Source organism: Geotrypetes seraphini, chromosome 11, assembly GCF_902459505.1.
Source record: "Geotrypetes seraphini chromosome 11, aGeoSer1.1, whole genome shotgun sequence".
Lineage (NCBI taxonomy): Eukaryota > Metazoa > Chordata > Amphibia > Gymnophiona > Dermophiidae > Geotrypetes > Geotrypetes seraphini.
The window spans coordinates 66,972,366-66,995,006 of NC_047094.1; the positions used below are offsets into that span (position 1 = coordinate 66,972,366).

The window sequence follows — 22,641 nt, forward strand, 5'->3', positions numbered from 1 at the left end:
TTTGAGAAATCCAGAGTCTACCTTATCTTGTCTATTGGAATTAATTGATATGTTTGGTAAATTTTCAGGATATAAAATTAACTGGAGTAAGTCTGAATTTATACCTTTAAATGTTCATTGTGTAAAAGGACTATTTGACGCTTTTCCGTTCATATGGAAGGAAGAAGGATTTAAATATCTTGGCATTCAAGTTAAAAATACAATTGAAGATACAGTAAAAGAAAATGAAAAATTTGTATTAAAAAGAGTTACGGAGTTGTGTGAGCAATGGAATCCTTTACATCTCTCATGGTGGGGGAGAGTTCAAACTATTAAAATGATGATGTTGCCTGTAGTTTGCTACCAAATGAGTATGATACCTATTTATTTTCAGGGGTCCTTTTATAAAAAGCTTAATAGCATTTTAACGAAATTTCTTTGGCTTGGTAAAATACCTAGAATAGCTTTAGTAACTTTGCAAAAATCAATTAAGGAGGGAGGGGTAAATTTTCCAAATTTTTATAGGTATCTTCAAGCCTATATTTTACGTCAGGGTATGTATTGGATCCTCCCAGAACTTATAGATAATGGACCGGATTGGTTATATTTGGAATGGCGCCTTATGTTTCTCCTAAATTTAGTTCATCTTCCAAGTATCAACATGCCTAGAAGATACAGGGAAAATAAGATATTAATGGATACTTGGAAAACGTTGAGGTTTATTAGTAAATTAACACCTATCCCAATAAACAAGTCAACTAATCAGTCTTTATGGATAAAATCCAAGATTAAAATTGGCGGAGCTCAAATCCTTTGGAAGAACTGGATTATTGCAGGCATTCGGTCTCTAAATGATGTTATTTCAGAAGGTAAACTGCTGGAATTTTCACAATTGCAACATAGATTTGGTCTTAGTAAAACACAAAGTTTTAAATGGTTGCAATTGAAGCAGGCCATTCAGGTTGGGTACCCTGAATGGAAAACATTGAATAATCAATATAGTTTAGAGTTCTTATGTTTCCAAGCAGACTTCCTAGGACATCAAGCCGCATTGTGGTATAAATTAATATCTGGATATTTGAATAAAAAACCAAAAAATGGTCTAAGAGACATTTGGAGCATTGAGATTAAGCACCAAATTACTGCATCTCAATGGCCACTAATTTGGTCTTGGAGAATGAGATGTATAGTGTCAGCATCTATGAGACAAACTTGGTTATTTTTGTTACATAGAGTGTTTTGGACCCCTACACGTTTGCAAAAATTAGACAGTTCTAAGTCCAATAAATGCTGGCATTGTAATCTGGAACCTGGGACATTGGATCATTTACTGTATCATTGTCCCCACATTAAAAGTTTTTGGAATGCAATTTGGCCACAAATTAATAAATTGATGGAAAACCATGTAGCACTATCATATGATACCGTGTTATTTGGAATGATGATGAGGAAAAAAAGTCAAATTTCACCAGAAAATAACAAGCTTTTATTAGTCATGACAGGGGTTGCCATTCAGCATATAACCAACAACTGGAAGAATTATAGTAACCTTAATTATATATTTTGGTGGAATACAATTTGTCATATATTCAAAATGGAAAGAGCGATAGCAATACAAAGAGGGACATATACTAAATTTATAAAAATATGGGGGCCATTGACAAAATATTGCAGTGAATGAATAGTAGGATTTCTCTTCTTCTTTTCTTTTTTCGTTGTCTTCTTTATGGCACATATGTAGGGGTGGGTAATGAAAATAATTTTACATAACATGTTATAATATGGTATATAATATGTATAAGGTGATTGGAAAGTACTTGAAGGGTGGGGGGTGGGGGAGGGGATAAAATATGCTTGAAATTTTATGTAGTAGATAGAAAGTGATATTGTGTATTCATTAGTTGTAATTCAATATTTTGTGCACTTGATGTAAAATATGAAAATGAATAAAGAATTAAAAAAAAAAAAAAGAAAGAAATGGCCAGCACCACAAATCGCTGACTGCGAATTCGTGGGAGAGCACTGTACTACGTTTCATGAATGCATTTTTTGTTGTGCTTAAATTAAAGCATTCAAATTATATACAAGCTTTGTTTTGTAATAAGTAATCACAAACCAAAAATAGAAATATGTAGACAAAAGTTAAACTGAACTGCCAAGAAACCATCATCACAGAGGAACTACAAGCATTGGATCTTGCAGAAAGCCGTATAGCTTTCTTGTCGCAACTTGATCATATTGCACTCAGCATGAATTACTTTGAGTTTGACAAGGTGTTTTATCAACAAATCAAAGGAACAGCGATGGGAGCAAAAATGGCACCATCTAGAGCATGTTTGTATGTTTCCAAATTTGAACAAAAATATTTATATCATTCACAATATTGGGAACATATTTGTATATGGAAACGTTTCATAGACGATGTGTTTGCAGTATGGACTGGTTCTTTAACTTTGCTTAATGAGTTTCTAGTATGGCTTAATTCATGTGACCCACATCTACAGTTTACCATGTATAGTGATCAGTCACAGGTACTTTTTTTAGACATCAAGATATGTCTGGAACATGGGAGTTTCAGTACCCGCATCTACCGGAAACCCAGTGACAGGAATAACCTTTTATAATACAGCAGTTTTCATCCTCAACACCTTAGAAATAATATACCGACAGGTCAGTTTTTACGACTACGGAGGCTTTGTTCTACCACACAAGAATTTATCCAGCAAGCCACAGATATGAAGATCCGGTTTGAAGAGAAGGGGTATCCATCTTCTGTTATTCGCAAAGCATACAAATGTGCACTGTATGCCAACCGAGATTTTTTGTTTAACTCATCACGATCTCAGGACTCACCCTCATTGGTCTGTGTACTCCCATACTCCATTCATGCCTTTCATATGAAAAGAATCATCAAACAGCATTGGGACATTTTGAGATATCACCCAGAGTTCCAGGAATTCCCACGGTTTTCTAAACAGCGGAATCTTAAACAACTTTTGGTGCATTCACAATTTTTGAGAAAGACAGAGGTAGTGGAGGGAGGTGAGCACAGCCCATGTGGTTCATGTAAAATGTGTGCACACAGTGTGAGCCTAGCCTACATGTCACTTAAAACACAGACTAAGTCTATATGCCTGGCTACTACCTGCAGTACAAAGCAGGTAGTATACATCATACAGTGTCCGTGCCACCTTCACTATGTGGGATGCACTACTAGAAGCATCAAAGTACGAATAGGTGAGCATATTAGCAGAATTAGATCTAAAGTGAAGGAAGCTCCTTTAGTGACTCACTGGATTGAACATAATCATGACCTGACAGACCTTAAGTTTTCTATTCTGGACACTGTCACATCTACAAGAGGTGGAGACATAGCTAAATTGTTATGGAGAAAAGAACAGCAATGGATCTTTACTTTGAACACACTGCACCCTCGAGGGCTAAACAATGAGATCGAGTGGATAGCATTTCTTTAATAATGTTTGCCTTTGCTGTATTCACTCATTTCCACTTCAGGATTTCTTCTTAATCAGTTTTTTCATTCCTGACAGCTGACGTCGTGATGTCATCACATTTTTGACGTCATGACTGTTTTTGACGTTTTTTCAGCGTTTTTGCACTTAAATAGTACCAGAAATCTGCTCTCTGCCTGGCGGTTTTTGAATTAAACAACTGTTTTCCAGCAGAGGTATGTAATCTCCAAGGAGCTCTTTATATTAGTTACATTTCATTGTGCTTCTTATTCCCTAGAGCTGTTGCAAGAATGTGTCATTTTCAAGTCTCAGTGTGGTTATTAGAGTTTTGCTACATCCACACCTGACTCTTGCTTTTACTGTTTGTTTCCTTACTAGAATCATTTTGATAGTCACAAGAGCCATTTTTCAACTGCATTTCATCAGGAACCTGTCTGAATTACACCACTCGGGTCCCCTGACGCAGGGAACGAAATGGGGCCACGTTGGGACCCCCAAGTCCTGTTTAAGCTAAGTGTTATTTCAAAACAAATTATAACACACAGTGACTCTCAAATATGTTAAAAATCTTTATTATGAAAGTTTTTTTGAGACTGAATTAAGCAATATTCTGTGGAGTTAATGATCAAAGTTTTTATAAAATCACAATGACTGGAAGGTGAACTCTTCACCCAAGGGAGGTATTCAAGCCTTCCCTACAAAGTTCCATATCTCTGAGTATTTTTATAAATTTTATTTTGATCACTCTCCATGAATTTTGTTACCAATGCGGGTCAGTTGAATGATTTTGATAAGAAACCAGACTCTGCATACAATGCAACCCCAAAAGAAACAGTGACACATGTCCCCTAATACTGTGCAAAATATAAAGATAGCAGATGTAAATTTGAAAAAATTGATAAATAACAATCACCACTTTACAAATTAACGAACAGAAATAAAGTAAATAATGAGAAATAAGAAAATACCATTTTATTGGACTAATTCATTTTTCAATTAGCTTTCAGAGTCCAAATCTTCTTTCTTCAGGACAGTAAAGTATACTGCTGTTATGGTATCCTGTCCTGATTTGAGGAAAGGGATTTAGTCCAAAAAAAAAGATTGCCTTATTTCCATTTCCTATTTATAAACTTTTATCAATACAGTTGCAATACTACTTTATTCTACATAAAGCAACAAAAAAATCGTTCTACCTTTTATCATTTCTGCCCCTTCCATCCAGTCTCTGCCCTCTCTCTCTACCCCTTCCATCCACTGTCTGCCCTCTCTGCCCTTTCCAACTAATGTCCACCCTCTCTCTCTTCCATATGGCATCTTCCCTCTTTCTATGTTCCTTCAATAAACTGTCTATCCTGTGCCCCTTCTCTCCTTGTACATGATTCATTTCAGCTTCACCCCTTCTCAATTTTTCTGCCTCCACCCCCTCCCCTATGCTCTGGCATCTCTCTTCTCATTTTCTTCCTTCCCACTCCACCTCATAGTCTGGCATCACTCTCATTTCCTTCCCTATCCCCATGCTCTAGCATCTCTCTCCTCTCCTTCCTTTTCCTCTGGTCTGGCATCTGTTGCCTTAGTTTCCCTTCCCTCCCCTCATGCCCTAGCATCTCTCTGCTCTCCTTCCCTTCCATCTCTCCTTCCCCCTCCATTATCTGGCATCTCTTCTCCCTCCTTCTTTTCCCCTGGTCTGGCATCTCCTTTCCTTCCTTCCTTTCCCTCCCTCCCATGGTCTTGGCATCTCTTTCCTCTCCTCTTCCTTCTCTGTCTTCCTTCTCTCTCTTTCCCTCTCTCCCCCCCAATTGGGTGCAGCAGCATTTCTCTCCCCCTCCCCTCCCTCTCTTTCCCATGATGTAACGCCTTGTTTTTGAGGAGAAGGGTAGCCTTCACACAGTGTTTGAGCCCTGTGGCGAGGGTTCAATTTGCCTACAGGCTGCGGCAGTGAGGGAGTTGAAGGGAGGGAAGCTTACATCTCCTCACCAGGCAGTCGGGGGCCCCCTGTAGCTGTGGGGCTCAGAGCAGCTGCCTGTCTGTACCCCCCTAACACCGGCCCTGATTGTTAGACGTAATAAATGCTTCTTGGGGCAACTGGTTCAGGAAAACAACAAGAAGGGGAGTTATTTTTTAACTAGTCCTTGGTGGAATGTAGGGCATAGCACAAGAGGTAATGGTGTTGTGTCTGCAGGGAAATAGTGATCATAACATGATCAAATTTATAAGAGAAAGCCTTTAGGGAGAAATTCTACCAGCACCTAAGTTAATTGAGAAATGCTGTTTAAAATGGTAAAAATCATTACAGTGCCTATTGGCTTTATGGCCCTTAAAGTGTGGCTAATACTGGAAGTGGTGTTAGGTGCCTTAAATCGCATACGTAGATGTGATTCATGACAAAGATAAGTGCCAGAAATGTAGGCCTGGAAAACCCGGAGGTGCAATTCTCTATACACACGATTGGCGGCTGCTTTTTAGGCGGCTGCCGAATTCAGCACAATATAGAGAATCCGGGCCTTAGCAAATAAGCCCTATAGCTTGTACTTCACCAAGCTAAACATACTTCTAAATATACACTTGTTTTTAATAGAAACAAGCAAACATATTTTGTTACTCTGATGAATGTAATTTTTATCTCAGATGATGCAGCAAACTAGCTCCTTAGCCAGCTGATAGATTCTGTACACTGGAAAATAACACAAAATAGAGATAAACCAAGTGACGTCTCACTGCGGTAACATTCCACTGGGGCAGATGATCACTCCCTTAAGAAATGTACAATCAAGATTCATTTCAAATTAAAATAATCAAACTGTTTGAAACATGTGAGAAGTTACGAACACTTGCTCCCTCCCTCATAACTTAAGCATCTGTGACAGCTCTGTCCAGCCCCTGAAGCACCATCAACCCACATAGACAACAATTCCAGCGGTGAGGAAGGCCAGACCATTTGTTCAGGTAATAGCAGGGCTGCAGTTTAATTTACTGAACAATAAGAACCCAGACTGTACATGAGCCAAACATCTGCTTTATCATGAACTTTCTTACAACTGGATCAGCTGGCTTGCCTTCTTTGAGCACAGCCCCCATGTAGTCTCCTGAATTCAGGTACCTCCTCACCAGCAGTCACATGGCCAGTAGAAAGTAGTCTGAACCCCAACACTCCTGCTGGTTGCAGATCAATTCTGCTGGCCCTGAGGAGGGGCCACCTGATGTCCTATATCAGTGGTCTCAAACTTGCGGCCCAGGGGCCACATGTGGCCAGCCATGTACTATTTTGAGGTCCTCAGTATGTTTTATCATAATCACAAAAGTAAAATAAAACAGTATCTTGCTCATATATCTGTTTAGCTATAAATTACAATATGATAATTAAGACGTAGCCAAAAGGAAAGATTTATAAACTATAAAGAGTTTTACCTCATGCAAAATTGTCATTTCTTTAATAAGACATTAACTATTTTTTCTGAGGCCCTCCAAGTACCTACAAATCCAAAATGTGGCGCTGCAAAGGGTTTGAGTTTGAGACCACTGTCCTATATGCTGCTACCACTGTTATTGGCAGAGGCAACTGTTTTCTACCCTCCTGTTAGTCCCATAAATTTATCACTGACAACTTCTCATATTTTTTACTATAATTTCACATATTCAAGTTCATAAACACAGTTATCGCAATACTTCATTCAAACCGCTAACAAGAAATGTTCTAAGTTCATTTTTTATAATCAACTCTCTGCTCTATTGGGTGTTAATCCCATTACCTGTGAGCATAAAGCTCCAGACAGCAGGACACTGACTGCAGAACACAACATTCATCCCAGAGGAAGTGCTGCAGATCTCTGAAGAAGAGACAATTTGTGGTTAGATACCAGGATCTCTGCAAAGAAAAAGGCAGATTTACACTTGCTCCTAACATCCCTTATCCTTTTGTATGGAGATCTGACCCTGCTAATCCTTCAGACCCTAAATCTACCAGCCTGTCTGATAATCAACATCACAGTGTGCTATCCTGTCTAAACACCTGCACTGTTTTCCTCTCCAGTATCCAGCAATGTTTATTCAAAATATCTTGTGATTTGTAATTATTCTTCTTCACAGGAAGCATGGGACTAAATACAGTTAAGAACAGGGACACTATGACCACATGACACCTCTTCTAATAGACGCACACTGGCTGCCTATAGCACACTGTATTTCGTTTAAGATTCTGTTCCTCGCTTTTAAAGTGCAAATGAGCCACTCGCCTGCATGTCAAAGTCCCTCCTCGAGGGCCACAATCCAGTCTGATTTTCAGGATTTCCCCAATGAATATGCATGAGATTTATTTGCATGCACTGCTTTCATTGTATGCTAATAGATCTCATGCATATTCATTGGGGAAATCCTGAAAACCCAACTGGATTGCGGCCCTCAAGGAGGGACTTTGACACCCCTGCCATATACCATGTCTAGAGTACTTAGGTCTACACAAAAACATCTTCTTGCCATCCCTTCCATGTGCCAAATAGTTACGACGCCACCAGAAAACAATTTTTGCTGTTGTTGCACCAACAATATGGAATGACTTGCCCTCCCCCTTCCCATTAACTTCAGTCAAGAAAGCTGTCTCCAGAAGTTTAAATTTGGCCTCAAAGCTTTCCTTTTCAAAGATGCGTTCGAAACCTAAACTAGTACTCCTTCTTCTGATCCTCCCCAAGTGGAAAATCCTTATTTTTACTCCTCCTATAGGTTCTCTCTCTCTCTTTTTTTCTTTTCTTTCATCTCCATCTCTATCTCTACTCCTTTAACCCATTCCCATTTGGTTTGTTCCTCTCCCCTTCCTTTTTCCTTTTTCCTTTTTGTGTCATGTATGTTAGTCCCTTATATTTTTTAAATAACTATTTTGTATGTTCCCTCTATTTTTTTATATAATTGTATACAATTTGTATGGAAACAGCTTAGGCTTTATAAGTGGTATATCAAATAAAATAAAACTTGAAACTTTACCAGCTGGACAGACTGTAGAGAAGGGAATGAGAACATAGAAAGAAGTTAAGAGGTGATAGACTCAGGAATAATCTAAGGAAATACTTTTTTATAGTAGAGGTGGTAGAGACAAAGACTGTGTCTGCATTAAGAAAGCGTAGGACAGGCACGTGGGATCTCTTAGGGAAAGGAGATAGTGGATGCTGTGAATGGGCAGACGTGATCAGCCATTTTATCTGCCATCAAGATTTCTGTTTCTATGAATAGCAAAAAGGAAGGCAATCCCCCATTTCTTAAAACCCTAATATGTATATTGAAGGTTATTAAATCCCAGAATTACAGGCTTAACGTGAGCATTTTATGAAATGTAATTTTCCCCTTTTTTATCTGTGGAATTTGAAGGTTGGAATGAATAAGAAAATAATTCTGCTTATCATGCACTTATTTGTGAATAGTATACAGGTCTCTATTCAGCAAATAGAAGAAAGGGTATTAGCTTTTCACACCATTTTAGGAAAGGCAACAAATAATAAATTTCAGTTATAGATGTAAAAGCATTATGTCAGAGTGAATCTCATGATTAATGATGGACTGCTTTGGCAGCCATACATTCATAAACATAAAGATAACATAAAAAATCACTTCTGTACCGCAAATACCGCTAAGTTCTATGCGGTTCATAAAAGATTATGAGTACAAAAGGTGAGAAGAAAGGCAGAACATGCCTAATTTTCAAAGTATTCAGTAAAAAGATACTTTTTTAAGACATGTTGAAATTGCAGATAAGAGTCAGTTGACATAATCAAGAGAGCCAAATCCTTAACCCATTAATGCCACTTGAAAGGACAGCAGAAGTTGAAATCTTTTAAATTTACAACCCTTGGCAGATGGAAAAGAGAATAGTGCATGAGCTACACCAAAATATTCATCCTCCCTGTTCTTCCCAATACAGTTACTTAGGACTCAAATTCACTTTATGTAGTTAAACATATTTTAACTCATTGGCTTCAATACTGCCACTGCACAAAGCTAAAACTAGATTTTAAATTTAGAATATGCAGTTTAAAATATGAACGCCCAAGTATGCAGGTCAGATATGGACATCCATTTTTGTGGTTTTTAAGGAAACCATAACAGTGGCTATGACCAGAAAATGGAGCACTATTGTCCTTTATTATAAATGCCCTTCAATAAAATAATCCATGTAGCCATTTGAGTTGACACAGGCCATATTTCAACTAAGAACATAAAATGAGTTGCCTTACTGGGACAAACCAAAGGTTTCTAATAGTGGCCAACCCAGGTCACAAGTACCTGGCAAAATTCCCAAAAGAGTAGAACAGATTTTATGCTGCTTATCCTAGAAATAAGCAGTCAATTTTCCCAAGTCCATCGTAATAGCGTAAGGACTTATAGAGAAATCTGCTATGAAAATTCACCTTTTTGTTAGGTTCCATAAAGATAATCCTTTGTTGAATTTTTGGTGTTATAGCTTTTTTAAAATTTCTGTTTCTTAATGCATATATATGCTATATGTTCAATTAAAATTGAATAAATAAAGAATTTTTTTTTTTTTGAACAAAGAAATTATCCAAATCTTTTTTAAACCCTACTATGCTAATTGCTTTCACCACATTCCAGAGCTTAACTCCTCCTTTACAAAGCTGCGCTAGCATTTTTAGCTCCGGCCACTGTGGTAACAGCTCTGATGCTCATGGAATTACTATGAGCGGCTAAGCTTTTACCGCCATGGCCACATTAAAAATGCTAGTGTGGCTTTGTAAAGAAGGAGGTTAATTACATATTGAATGAAGGAATATTTTTATTGGTTTGTTTTAAATCTACTACTAGTCCTGGCATTTTTGGAAAGTGTCAACTGGCTAGGCTTCTTAGCTGTTTAAGGGCGCGTGTTGGAGGCATGATATAGGCGGGCTTAGCACTTGGATGTCTTGCAGTAATAATCAAACATTTCCCAAGACATCCAGGATGAACTTGTTTTACAACCATCCATGTGCCAAAAACGTACCCAAACTAACCAGATGACCACTGGAGGGATTAAGTAATGACCCACACACACACACACTCCCCCAGTGGTCACTGACCCTCTCCCACCCACAAAGATCTGAATGAAACAGTACATACCTGTCTCTAGGACAACAGCCTAGTAAAGCAGCACACAGGTATCTTAAGTAGCCCGGTGAGTGGGCTGGTGAACCATACAGAGGAGGAACCAGGCCTATAATCCAACCACTACATTTATGGTAGAAAGTGTGAGCCTACTAAAACCCTATTATACTGCCATATAGGTGCCATCTAGCTACTGGGCTACTGGGGGTGGGCATAGTAGGTTTTGGGAGCGTTTTGGAGGGCTTACCAGAAATCATAAGGGGGTTATGGTAAGATGTACATCTGGCACTCTTTATGAGAATTTCATGGCAGTGCTCTCTAAAATGCCCCACTGCCCTGTTGGTATGTTTGGGTGGTCAGTCCATTGCAATGTTGGCCCCTCCCATATCCAAATGGTCTGGATTTAGATGTTTTACTGTTAACGTTGTACTGTTAATGTTAACGTTTAAAATAAAATCCCTCCATATTCCCACTTTCTTAACAGGCTGATTATTCCTTACAGTTCCATCAGAACATTAAGATCAAATACCCAAAATCTATTACATATCCCCTCAGTCAGACATCTCTTTTATGACATCACACATAAATGTATTTTTTCGGTAAGTGTGCCTGAACACTGGAATTCTTTGCCTGCCCACATAAGAGAAGAGAAAAATATTGATAAATTTAAAACAAATTTTAAAAACATTTATGTGTAAGGACGCATATAACTTGTGACCTTCCATCTGATCAACTCAATGACTTCCCGCCACTTAAACATAATTAAGGAAGAGCATAGCTTCCCTTCCCTTTAGTACTACCCTTCTCCTCTTTTCTAGAAATGATTGTAGTTCCACCCTCCTTTCCTCATGCTCTGATTCATCTAGTAATTACCCTACATATTAATGATATGCTAATAGTATGTTAATAGTTTTGAATGATATTGCAATTCTTCCTGTTTTTTGTAATCATTTGTATAGCAGTCATTTCAAGAAGTAATCTATTCTTAGCTACAGAAATTGGAGACTTGGGTTGTAATATAGTTCCAAAGAACACTATATCGTACGACATAGGAATGGAAATATCTAATATCCTATTAATTGAAACCCATATCAACTTCCAGAAGACTAATATTAAGGGGCAAAAGTACAACATGTGATCCAGCGTCCCTATATCAAGATGACAGTGCCAGCATCTATTAGACTTTGAATGATCTAATTTTTGCAAATGAACAGGGGTTCAAAAAATTCTATGTAACAGAAAAAAAACAAGTCTGTCTCATAGATGCTGATGCTGTACATCTCATCCTCCAAGTTCAAATTTGTAGCTGAATCACAGCTTTTGGTGGGAATCCCTGTGCTTGTGTTATCGATACGAATGTATGAATTCGGAACTAAAGGGTTATGGTAAAAACTTCAATGACATTTGGGGCCCATTAGCAAATTTTGTATCCACCAATTAATAGTCAAAGCCTTCTATATTATTGAGTTTTACACACATCTGAGTTGGGAGGGAGGGGCGAGGAGGGGAAAAGATGTCTATATTATTATTTGTTAGTAATAAGTGCTGTTACTTGGTGCCAATTGTTGTATTTCTGTATGCACTTTGTGTATATTTTAAAATGAATAAAGATTTATACAGGAATAGTTTTGAATGATATTATTACTAGTTTTAAACTTTATTTTTAATGTAATTTACACCGCTTTGACAATATTAAGGCAGTATATCAAATTTTTAATAAACTTGAGAAACATGTTTTGAACTTGGATGTTTTTGTGGTTGAAAATGGTGAACTAATTTAGGCGTCCTTAGGCTGGACGGCCTGACGTCCAAGATATCCAAAAAAGTCATTTAAAAAAATTAGACATTTAGCGGTTTAAAAAATAGACATTCTTCACCATGACTTTTGGACGTCTTACAGGAAACGTCCAAACTCAGAATTAGGGCTCCTTTTATGAAGGTGTGTTAGGGCCTTAACGCGCAGAATAGCGTGCGCTAAAATGCCATGTGCGCTAGCCACTATCGCCTTCTCTTGAGCAGGTGGTAGTTTTTCGGGTAGCACGTGCTATAGCACATGCTAATCTGGTGCGTGTCTAAAAACGCTAGCGTACCTTCGTAAAAGGAGCCCTTAGACGTCCTATCGAAAATGCCCTATATGACCTGGATCAAGAGTCTGAAGATCAAGAGTCTGAAGATATTATGATCAAGAGTCTGAAGATATTATGATCATCAAAGAGTATCAAGCAAACCCCATAAAGCTCTCAGTAAAAATGCAGCAATTTAATAGACTTTCAACACTCTAGGAGCTTAGTATACAAAACCCACTAAAAAAACCTCTGTGTTCGTGCAAGTTGATAGAACAGGATCTGCTGACATACAACCTTTACTAAATACATCAGAAAAAGATGTCCAAGTTCTGGCTATGTCCAGCATGTTATGATATATAATATGATACATATGTTTAAATACTTGAAATGTATTACTATAGAATCAAATCTTTTCCAGATAAGGGAAACTGGTAAATCTAGAGGGCATAAATTGAGGTTGAAGGGTGGTAGACTTAGTATTAATGTTGAATGATGAACTGCGGCTCTTAAAAGAAATTGGTTTAGAACTAGTCCAGACAGGTCCTCCAGCGTCATCCCTATGGTTGCTTTCAACGTGTCTAACCATCTGATTGTAGGTCGCCCTCTACACTTGGTTCCTTCGATCTTACCAAACATGATGTCCTTCTCCAGTGATCTCTCTCTTCCTTAGCAACAGCAGCAGATGAATCCAGAGACCAATGGGATAGCACACATCTACCAGCAGGCGGAGATAGAGAAACTGATTAACAGGTTGTCCTATTGGTTGGCATTCCTCCTGTATCTCCATATTCTCTATCTCCCAGCAGGAAATGGTCGCTATTCAACTAGCTCCTGAATTCTGGCTGTGACTGGAACTTTATTTTCTCCTGTTGAGGTTTCTCTTCAGTGAGACTGCCATTCTGTTTCTCCTGTTGAGATTTCTCTTCAGTGAGCTGGCAATGCTATTTCTCCTGTTGAGATTTTCTCTTCAGTGAGACAGGGGTGTCCAGCTGAACGGTGCCGGCTTTAGGGGTTACACCTGGTCCCCCCCAGGTCCCTGCCTCACCTTCCCTCCTTTGCTAGAGGGTCTGACAGGGTCTCGATTTTTTCTTCTTTCCTTTCTCTGTTAAAAAAAAAAGGAGACCACAGTTGCTACATTCTGCTCTGTTAGTGCTGCTCATCCAGCTCTAACTGGCTTCAACCGGCCCTAACAACAAGCTTGTGAGTATGTCTGTATTTTACTGTTGTATGAACTTCAGGTTCTGTTTGGGAGTCTTAGTACTGTGGATTCGGTCAATATACGTTTAAGGAATGGATATTTTTATTGAGGCTAAGTTTTATGACTAGAATCCGTTGAGGGAGCCGGGACTTTCCCGCCCTTTGCATGCACGCGCTTGGTTTCCTTGTTGGTTACAGCGTGGCAGTAGTGGTGCGATTTCATGCTTGCACTTGTACTCCTCGTTGAATTTCAGTGCAGCAGTAGTAGTCCTGTTTATTCCAAGGCTCTCTTTCGTCGGTGTTTGTCACGGCCATGTGCAGCTGATTGTGCAGGTGCCGGTTTATAGCAGCGCGCATGAGATGTTTCATGTTTTTTCCGGTGCTGTGGGAAGCACCCCACCGTTCTTCTGGTTATTCCCCGAGTCTTTCTTTCTATGCATGCCGCAGCAGGGTAAATTTTGCGGGACTTGAATCCGACTATGTTTCTAGGAGCGTTGATGCGGCGGCCACATGTCAGCGAGAATCAGGTGTGCACTTGGGTCTCCGGCGATGGAGGGAGAGCTGCAGCGTTCCGGTAGTTTATTTACAGCTGACTTGGTCAGGATATGCCGTGGCTTCTCTCCTTTCCGGTTCAGACAAGTTGTACGTGTTTCACCTGCTTTGGGACAAGCTTGGACAGATTTTATATGTCTATGTCTGTGTTCCTGCTGTATTACCTTGAAGGAAGCTGCTAGTTTAATCGGACTCTGGTGTAAGCACTCGAGGGGATTACCAGAGAGACTCTGACCTGTGCTAGGTCACCCAGTCTCAGTTTGTCTCCGGACTGAGCCGACATACGGCAATTCACAGCGCAGTGAGATCAGCAGTAAGAAAGTGCTCTGTATTTCACACGGGTATCTCATTGTGTCTCTTGGGGTCCCTGCAGATTGAGCCTTTGTCTGTTGGTAGCTGTCCTTTTTATTTGGGCCTCTGTGCTGCGCTGCATGTGTCTAGTAGTGGCATAGGATATATATGCCTAAAGGTAGTACTAACGGTTTACAAGTTCAGGCTGTCTCTATGGGCATAATGACACTTCGCATCTTTCTGCGGCCAGGACTCTCTTTCTCTATTTCTGAGGGGGCCTGGACTTCAGATTTCCATGCTTATCACGCTGGTTTCTCCTGTCGCCATCTTCTCATGGCACATGCTAGACGGACCCCCTGACCAGACAGAAAGGGCTGTACAGCTCCTTCTAACCAGGAGCCAGTTATCTATTCTATCAAACTCACGGAGGAGCGCGCGCTGTGTGGCTGTTAGCCTCATCCCTGAAGCTCTCATTAGCGATGTGAGCTTTGTCTGATACCTGTTAGGATTCTGTTGTTTTCCACGGGGCGGTAGAAGCAGCATCTTGATTGCGTCTAGTTCGTACTCATTTTAAAGGACATACGTATTTCGCTCACGTTGCATGGAGTTAGTACTGTTTTCATGGTTTCCAGTATATTTCTCTTTACATTGCGAAACTTGATTTTTCCTAGGAGAATTTCTTTCTTTAAGCTTACAGATCCTTCAGTTCTCATCCTGCCGTTCCCTACCTTCTGCACTTCATTCTGAGGGGATCTAGACTTCTTCCAATGACTCTTCAGGCTTTCTCATGAGGGAGAAGATGCTATAATGTCAGGTCAGGGGGCTGTGAACTTTTTTCAGGATGCTTGCAACTTTGCATCCTCTTCAGGTTTCTGGTTAGTTCTTGGAGTCTCTATGTTTTGTATTTCCCTTTTTAAGTGTTACTGGTCCTCAGGGCCAGGAACTAAGGGACGTTGTTCCACTTATTGCATGGTGCCCAAGACGGGGGCATTGGGCAGGCTGGATCCCATTCTTCTGAATTAGTTTCTCAGGGTTACACATTTCTACAGAAAAACTGGGAGAATATTTACCTTTTCACTATGGATTCCGAATCTGCACTAGGTTTGCTTGCCTCTCTTGGAGCAGCACTTTCGGTTTTGGCACATGCCATTTCGCCTACCCAGTCGCTTTTGTTCCGGTGGTTCCCGGTATCTCAGGCTCCAATTATTTGGTAGACTCCTCAAGTATCGCTCTGTATGATTTGGTGGCTCAGCGAGAATTCTGTTTTCAAAGGCATGCCTTGGTCTTTGCTGGACTAGCTCATGGCCACCAATAATCCCGGGCTGTCGGGTTGGGGGGCTCGGTGCCTTCCATCCTCAGCTCCAGGAGTCTGGTCTTAAGAGGCGACTCGGTACTTGTTCATTCTTCTACTCTGGAGCATGGTCAGGCTACAGTTTCTGGAGCTTCAGACCATTCTTCCGGAATGACGCTGAGGGTCTTTTCAGTCAGTATTATGATGGGGGTATTTCTCTACAGCCTGGGCAGTAGGTGATGTGCTCAGTTGGCAGGTAAAGTTGGGGTTCTACTTCAATGGGTGGACCCTCATCTTCCTCTTCTGTTGGCAGATCATTTTATGGATCAGGAAAAGAGTTTGGATAGACTTTCTCTCCACAAAATCTGTGCATGGCCCATTTATTGTTTGTTACAGTGTACAGCACTGTGTACGCTCTAGAAAGTGTAAATGTTAGTACTAGTGAAATCTTCTACATCCTGGATATTGAGAATTTTGGCTCAGGTGTTCCAGCTCTTTTTATGGAAGTGAGATCTCCTGGAACTAGACCTCATGGCCTTGTCTCAATATTCTAAGCTTCCTAGCTTCTTCGGCGGGCACAGGGAGTGGGAGTCAGAGGGGGTAGCAGCGTGGCTTCTTTCTCGCCTCTGGTTTCTCTTTTTTCAGTGTTTTCCCCTGGCTGATGATGGCTTGGATTTGCCATCTCAAGCTCACTTTCAGGGCACAGTTTTTGTAGGATCTCTGGATTGGCTGCACCATCCTTGCTATATGGATCTGATGAGTCTTTCGACAGCCGGACTGTTAAGTTTCCTGGTATCTCTGGATTTGCTCACCTAGAGTCCGATCAACATGGATATTCGTACTACTTTGGTGTTGCGACCTAGCTTTTGAAAAGTCATGGCTGACATGTAAGGGTTATGCGAAGCAGGTTGTTTATTCTCTTATCCAGGCGATACAGACATCTTCACTTGTGGCTTCTGCTTCCTTTTGGAGGTTTTTACTTTCTTGAGTACTTCTCAACATTTGCACCCTTCCAGAGTTCTTTTTTGACACAAGTATATTGCCAAGGGCTTAGCGTTCAATTCCCTTCAGCATCAAGTGCCATTCTTAGCTTGTTACAAGGTATATTGCTCTTCGATTACTTCTCAATTTCATGTAGAAGACCCAAGGAAAACGAAGCTGTTAACCACTTCATTTTTATGTGGACTTTCTTGTTGGTGGTAATCATGATTTTGGTCTTCTTGATGTTCAGGTAAAGTCACATCTTCTTGCTTTCATTTTTCAGTTCCAGGATCAACTTCTTGAGGTCCTTTCAGTTCCTAAACGGAGTACGGTATATTTGTACACCTCTTAGAAAGCCCTGTCCGGAGTATAGTCTTAAGGTACTTCTTCATAGTTTACCGAAGGCTTCATTTCATCCTTGTCTTTTGAGACTCTAAAGGGCTGTGCCGTTGAACACCGGGTTTCTTGTGGCCATGGCTTCAGCTCGGTGGTTTTCTGAGTTGCAGGCCTTGTTTGGCGGGGATTTCTATTTCTGATTTACAAAATCTGGGGTGTCAGTTCGGACGGTACCACAATTTCGGTGTCATCCTTTCTTTTATGACACTCTCACTTTTCCTTCCTTCTTCCTGGGAGGAGAATTGGGGAGAAGTGCTTTTATTCACTGCATTTTTTGAAAATGCGTAGCGTTGTCCGCGAGCTAGGTTTCTAACAACTTTTAGTTGTTTAGATCACCTTTTTGTATTCTTCACGGGACGCCTCAAACGTATGGTGGCGTCCAAAGCCTCCATCGCTCAGTAGGTCCAGGAGGACATTATTTACGCTTGCTTGATGGCAGGGAAGTGGTTGGCGAAGGAACTTCATGACCATTCCGCCAGAACGATGGCTACTTCTTGGACTCGGTCCAGAGGATTTTTCCTTGGAGGAGTTTTGTCTCGTGGCTACTTGGTCTTCCGAGAGTGCTTTCTCTCAGCATTACTGGTTGGATGTGGGGGTGCATGTGGTAGATGCATTTAGTGCTTCGGTTGTTGCGGAGGCGGCGTTTGCTTCCCACCCAGATTGAGGATTGCTTTGCTACATCCCATTGGTCTCTGGATTCATCTGCTGCTTTTGCTAAGGAAGGAAAAATTATGTTCTTACCTGTTAATTTTCTTTCCTTTAGATGCAGCAGATGAATCCAGAGCCCCACCCTTTCTGGATATTGACTGTCGGTTTTTTCTTTTCCAACTTTCGAAGTTTGTTATTATTGATGGTTGTATTCTGTATAATTGCCTTTTGAAATTTGTTATGGGAAAGAAGTTTTTTACATGCTATGCCTATTGATGGTTACGGTTGCTTGGGCAAGGAGCTATACTGGAGATACAGGAGGAGTGCCAGCCAATAGGACCACCTGTTAATCAGTTTCTCTATCTCCGCCTGCTGGTAGATGTGTGCTATCCCATTGGTCTCTGGATTCATCTGCTGCGTCTAAAGGAAAGAAAATTAACAGGTAAGAACATAATTTTTCCTCCTGATGGTGTGACCAAAATAAGACAGTCGTATTGTCATCATTTGGGCTTCAAGTGACATAGCCTGTTTGATATCTTCCAGAACTGATTTTTTTAGTTCTTCTGTCAGTCCACAACAGCATGCCTAAAATCCTTCTCCTGTACCAAAGCTCAAATGAGTCAATTTTCTTTCTGCCTTGTTTCCGTAAGTGTCCAGCTTTCGCTTCCATAACTGACCACTGAGAAAATAAGTATGTGGACAAGTCTGATCTTCATTTAGAACATTAATGTTAGGAATTATTTTTTATGAAGAGGGTGGTCGATGCCTGGAATGCCCTCCTGAGGGAGGTGGTGGAGAAGATAATGGTGTAAGAATTTTTTTAAAAAAAGCATGGAATGAGCACAGAGGCTCTAATTAGAAAATTAATAGTATAAATTGAAGAATTAAGGCTGGTACAGGGCAGAGATACACGATCTGTGTCCTGTAGATGGCAATTCAGTTAAGGATGGGCTGGGGAGGGCTTCAACAGGAACTACAGCAATTTTGAATGTGAGGACGGTGGTGGGAAGACTGTTACAGTTTGTATCTCGCAAACGAGATGGTTTGGATAGGCTGGTATGAGCTTCAATGGCAACTCTAGTAGTTGGAATCTATGGACAGTACCAGGTGGATTTCTATGGTCTATGACCCAGAAATAACAAAGAAAAAAAGACAATTTAATTAAATCATGAATTATAATGCGTTTAACTATAGGGCAGATTTGATGGACTGTTCAGGTCTTTATCTGCTGTCAATTACTATGTTACTATGTTTAAGGCCTGGAATTCCTCCTGTTTTAGCTGCATTTCTATTCCTGTAGGGTCCCCCCAATGGACTTGTTACTCAGTTGCTTTGCCTCCTCAATTTTCTGTTCAAGGGCTTTTCTGAGCTCCCCTTTCTTTGTCCATATGCTGCAACAGGCTCTCATACTCTCTCATTCTTCACTCTTCACCTTTCAACTGATCCTTAACCTCTACCAGTTGTCTTTGGAGGTTCTCGTTTTCCTTCCTTAATTGAATTGTACACTGTGCCGATAGCACCTGATCTTCTTCCAGATCTTTAATGTAACAGGCAGCCTTCTCTAATTCATGGGCTTGATCTTGAGGTGGGTACTGAACCTGTAATAGTTGATCTTCACAGGATCCTATCTCCTCCTCTGACTGAGACAACATAGCAGACACCCAATCCAGGTCTCCAGTCCTTTCTAGATCACAAGAGCTGACTTTCTTCCACCCCTTGGGCTACCCCTGAGACAGGCACTTAACCTCTACAGGTCCCCTTTTTCTTCTTGGGGCTTCTGGACTCAGGTTGCAACTCTTGCGTTCTGCCCAAGAATCCCTCTCTTTTAGAGTGTAACCATTGTCTGGCTTCTGACATCCTGCTTTTATCAGGGCACTTAACCTCTTGGAGTCCCTTGATTTTTGACCAGTCTCTTGACTTGCTCTTTGGAGACTCACTCCACCTTCCTCCTTGTCAGTCACTCCCTGCAACTTTTTCATGACCCCATATTTTGGCCTTTTTCAGTCCCTTAACTGTGCCCCACTCCAAGGGCTAGTAGTCCTCTGAGCTTACAGGACAATGCTCCAGGGTTAACCAGGTTTCTTGCTATTCCATTTATCATATTCCCATCTTGGAGTCTCACTTTTCAAACAGCCTGGTCTCTCACCAGTCTATCCTGGAGTACTGACTTTTAAACAACAACTCCACTCCAGGATTTCCAAGCTGTTCCAAATGCAGCTTGTTTCTCCCCACACCTTAGAGTCCCTTACTCCCTCTTGTCTGCTATGTATTCAGGAGCTGGCCTTGTATTAGGAACCCAGCTCTTGCTTTAGTCTGGAGTCTGTATCAGCTATTTTTGTTTGTAGGAAGCTGTAGCAGAGAGAAAGCTTCCGGGGCTGCTGAAGGCAGTGTGTTTATTTCATTCATGCTGCCCGCGGACCGAAGAGTGCAAGACTGTAGCACTGAAAACAAAAAGTGCAGGATTCTGAAGGGGTGGGGGGTGTTTGATATTCTGTAGAGAATTCACAGACCGCCACAGAGGTCTCGGAGGGCTGCCATTGGCTCACAGTCCTTGCAATGAAGATCACTGCTCTAGAGTTTACCGCAGCTTAGTAAAAGAACCCTTCAGAGGTTAAGAAATAAATCTTGTTATGTAATTATGGACCCTCTGATCTTATGAAACAATTGCAGAGTTTAATACTGTATAGAATACATATACTAAGGCCCTTAATTTAGAAACATTTCCATGTGCATATACATGCAAATTATGATCTCATAAGGCTGCTGTCTACACTTGGAGATCCACACCACAAAAATTTAAAGGGGTGTGGTGGGGAGGTGGGGACACTTGATGAAGTTACATGGAAATACCTTTAAAACAAATAGAATGAATTTTTTTTCTCTGAACGAATAGTTAAGCTCTGGTGCCCATTGCCAGAGGATATGGTTTGGACAAGTTCATAGTCTGTTATTGAGACAGACATGGGGGAAGCCAATGTTTGCCCTGGATTAGTAGCATGGAATGTTGCTATTTGGATTTCAGTCAGGTATCTGTGACCTGGATTGGCCACTGTTGAAAACAGGATACTGGGCTAGATGAACCATTGGTCTGACCCAGTATAGCTGTTCTTATGTTTTTAGGTGGTTTACATAGGACACAAATCTACACATCTATTCCACATTTTACAAGTGGAATACAAGTGAATAGGAAAAAAAAAATCCCCACTGGATTTGCACCAGCTCAACACATGCACACATTGCTATAAAATGCTCATTATGGCCACTGTAGAAGTTTCAACAAGGAACTAAAGATAGTCTTTCTCCTTAATCTCCCATTTTTTTATTTCCACATTCAAAGCGAAACAAAATTAAAATTGCAGCCTTACACTTAATTGGCAATATGATTTGTAAAATGGAGCAGCTACAAGTGGAAGTGGCACAAATAGCATGTGGAAGCTGTCAGGATGGTTCTGTTCATTTTATACACACGTATGTTTCTAAAATGGTTTTCCCCGCTGCACATGCCAACAAATACATGTTTAGAAAAGGCTTTCCCGACACAGAGCCTTTTGTAAATGCCCTGCTAGAACTAAGTGCATCCCAATGTGAACATCTCCATTCCAGTCTTCATGCTTTATCCAAAATTGGGAGCTAAATATACCATGTCTCTCTGAATTCATGACTGCATTGACACTGCTTATAAGGGAAGAATCTCAGAGTTACTGCAGCCCTGTTCTGCTCAGGAAACTGAAACTACTGGTATTATTCCCTATAGAGAGACAGACCAGGAAACAAAGCTTGAAAAATACAAAACTGCTGGTTTTAGTTACTAAATACCAATTTCTTCGTACTGAGAATCCCATGAATTTGGAATTGTGACGAGAAAAAACTACCTCTGTTTTTCAGGAAACATCAATCAAAAGCACTTATAATGATACTCACTTGAGTCTCCTGTCCCTTCTTTTTCCTGAGGATGTCTCTTTCAGTTCAAGGCAGCATAATCCCAGGGATGGTGGTTACAAAGGCAAAGATGGAACAAGTTCATAAGATTTCCATGATGGACACAGAATTGTGAGTTTCCTAATGAAATGAATGGAATTTTTCTTCCTCGGTCTTCTACTGCAGAAAATCCAGGGAGCACACAACAACTATAACCAAAGATTTACTGTGCAATGCCAGTGACTGTCACACCCACAGAGACTGTCCAATGCCAGTGCCAGCCCCACCCAGAGATCCTGTATATTGGCAGTCAGTAGTCCAATCACAGTTACTGTATAGTGCCAATCACAGACAGTTTGAATAATGTGGTTTAAAAAGGAAGCAAAAAAATGCAAGAAAAGTAAATGAGGAAGAGCTGGACAAGGAAAGGAAAAGGCAAAGCATTGCAAGCAGGGCAGGATTAAGGCATAGACATTTTAGGCACATGCTGGGTCGGGTAAAACAAGGGTTCTGCAGATCCCACAGATCTCACAGTTCTTTCTTACCATGTTAATGCCACTGTTTTGACTGCCTTGGAAGTCTATCTTGCCGTCATCTCAACGTCATGCTTTATCTTCTGGTGTATTCTGCTCCTACAAAACAAGAACAACGCATCACAGGGGACGTGACCTGGCAGAAAAATGTTGCATCATAGGTGGTGGGACCCTGCTGAGTCTGATAACAACATGCTTACTGATAGCAGGGGTCAGGGATGGATTACCCAATAAGCAAG

General features: G+C 40.6%; 1 protein-coding gene across 3 annotated transcripts in view; it reads right to left on the minus strand.

Annotated features, from left to right (window-relative positions):
• The window catches only part of LOC117369136 (carcinoembryonic antigen-related cell adhesion molecule 1-like), a 56,994-nt gene extending 34,641 nt beyond the window's left edge, over positions 1-22,353 (minus strand). For all 3 annotated transcript variants that reach the window (XM_033963181.1, XM_033963179.1, XM_033963180.1), the window contains exons 1-2: positions 21,873-22,353; positions 7,199-7,276 (exon numbers count right to left, since the gene is read on the minus strand). In XM_033963181.1, coding sequence (XP_033819072.1) covers positions 7,199-7,253 — 55 coding nt within the window. In that variant the 5' untranslated portion in view covers positions 7,254-7,276; positions 21,873-22,353. The remainder of the gene's footprint in view (positions 1-7,198; positions 7,277-21,872) is intronic.
• Positions 22,354-22,641: the final 288 nt, after the last annotated feature.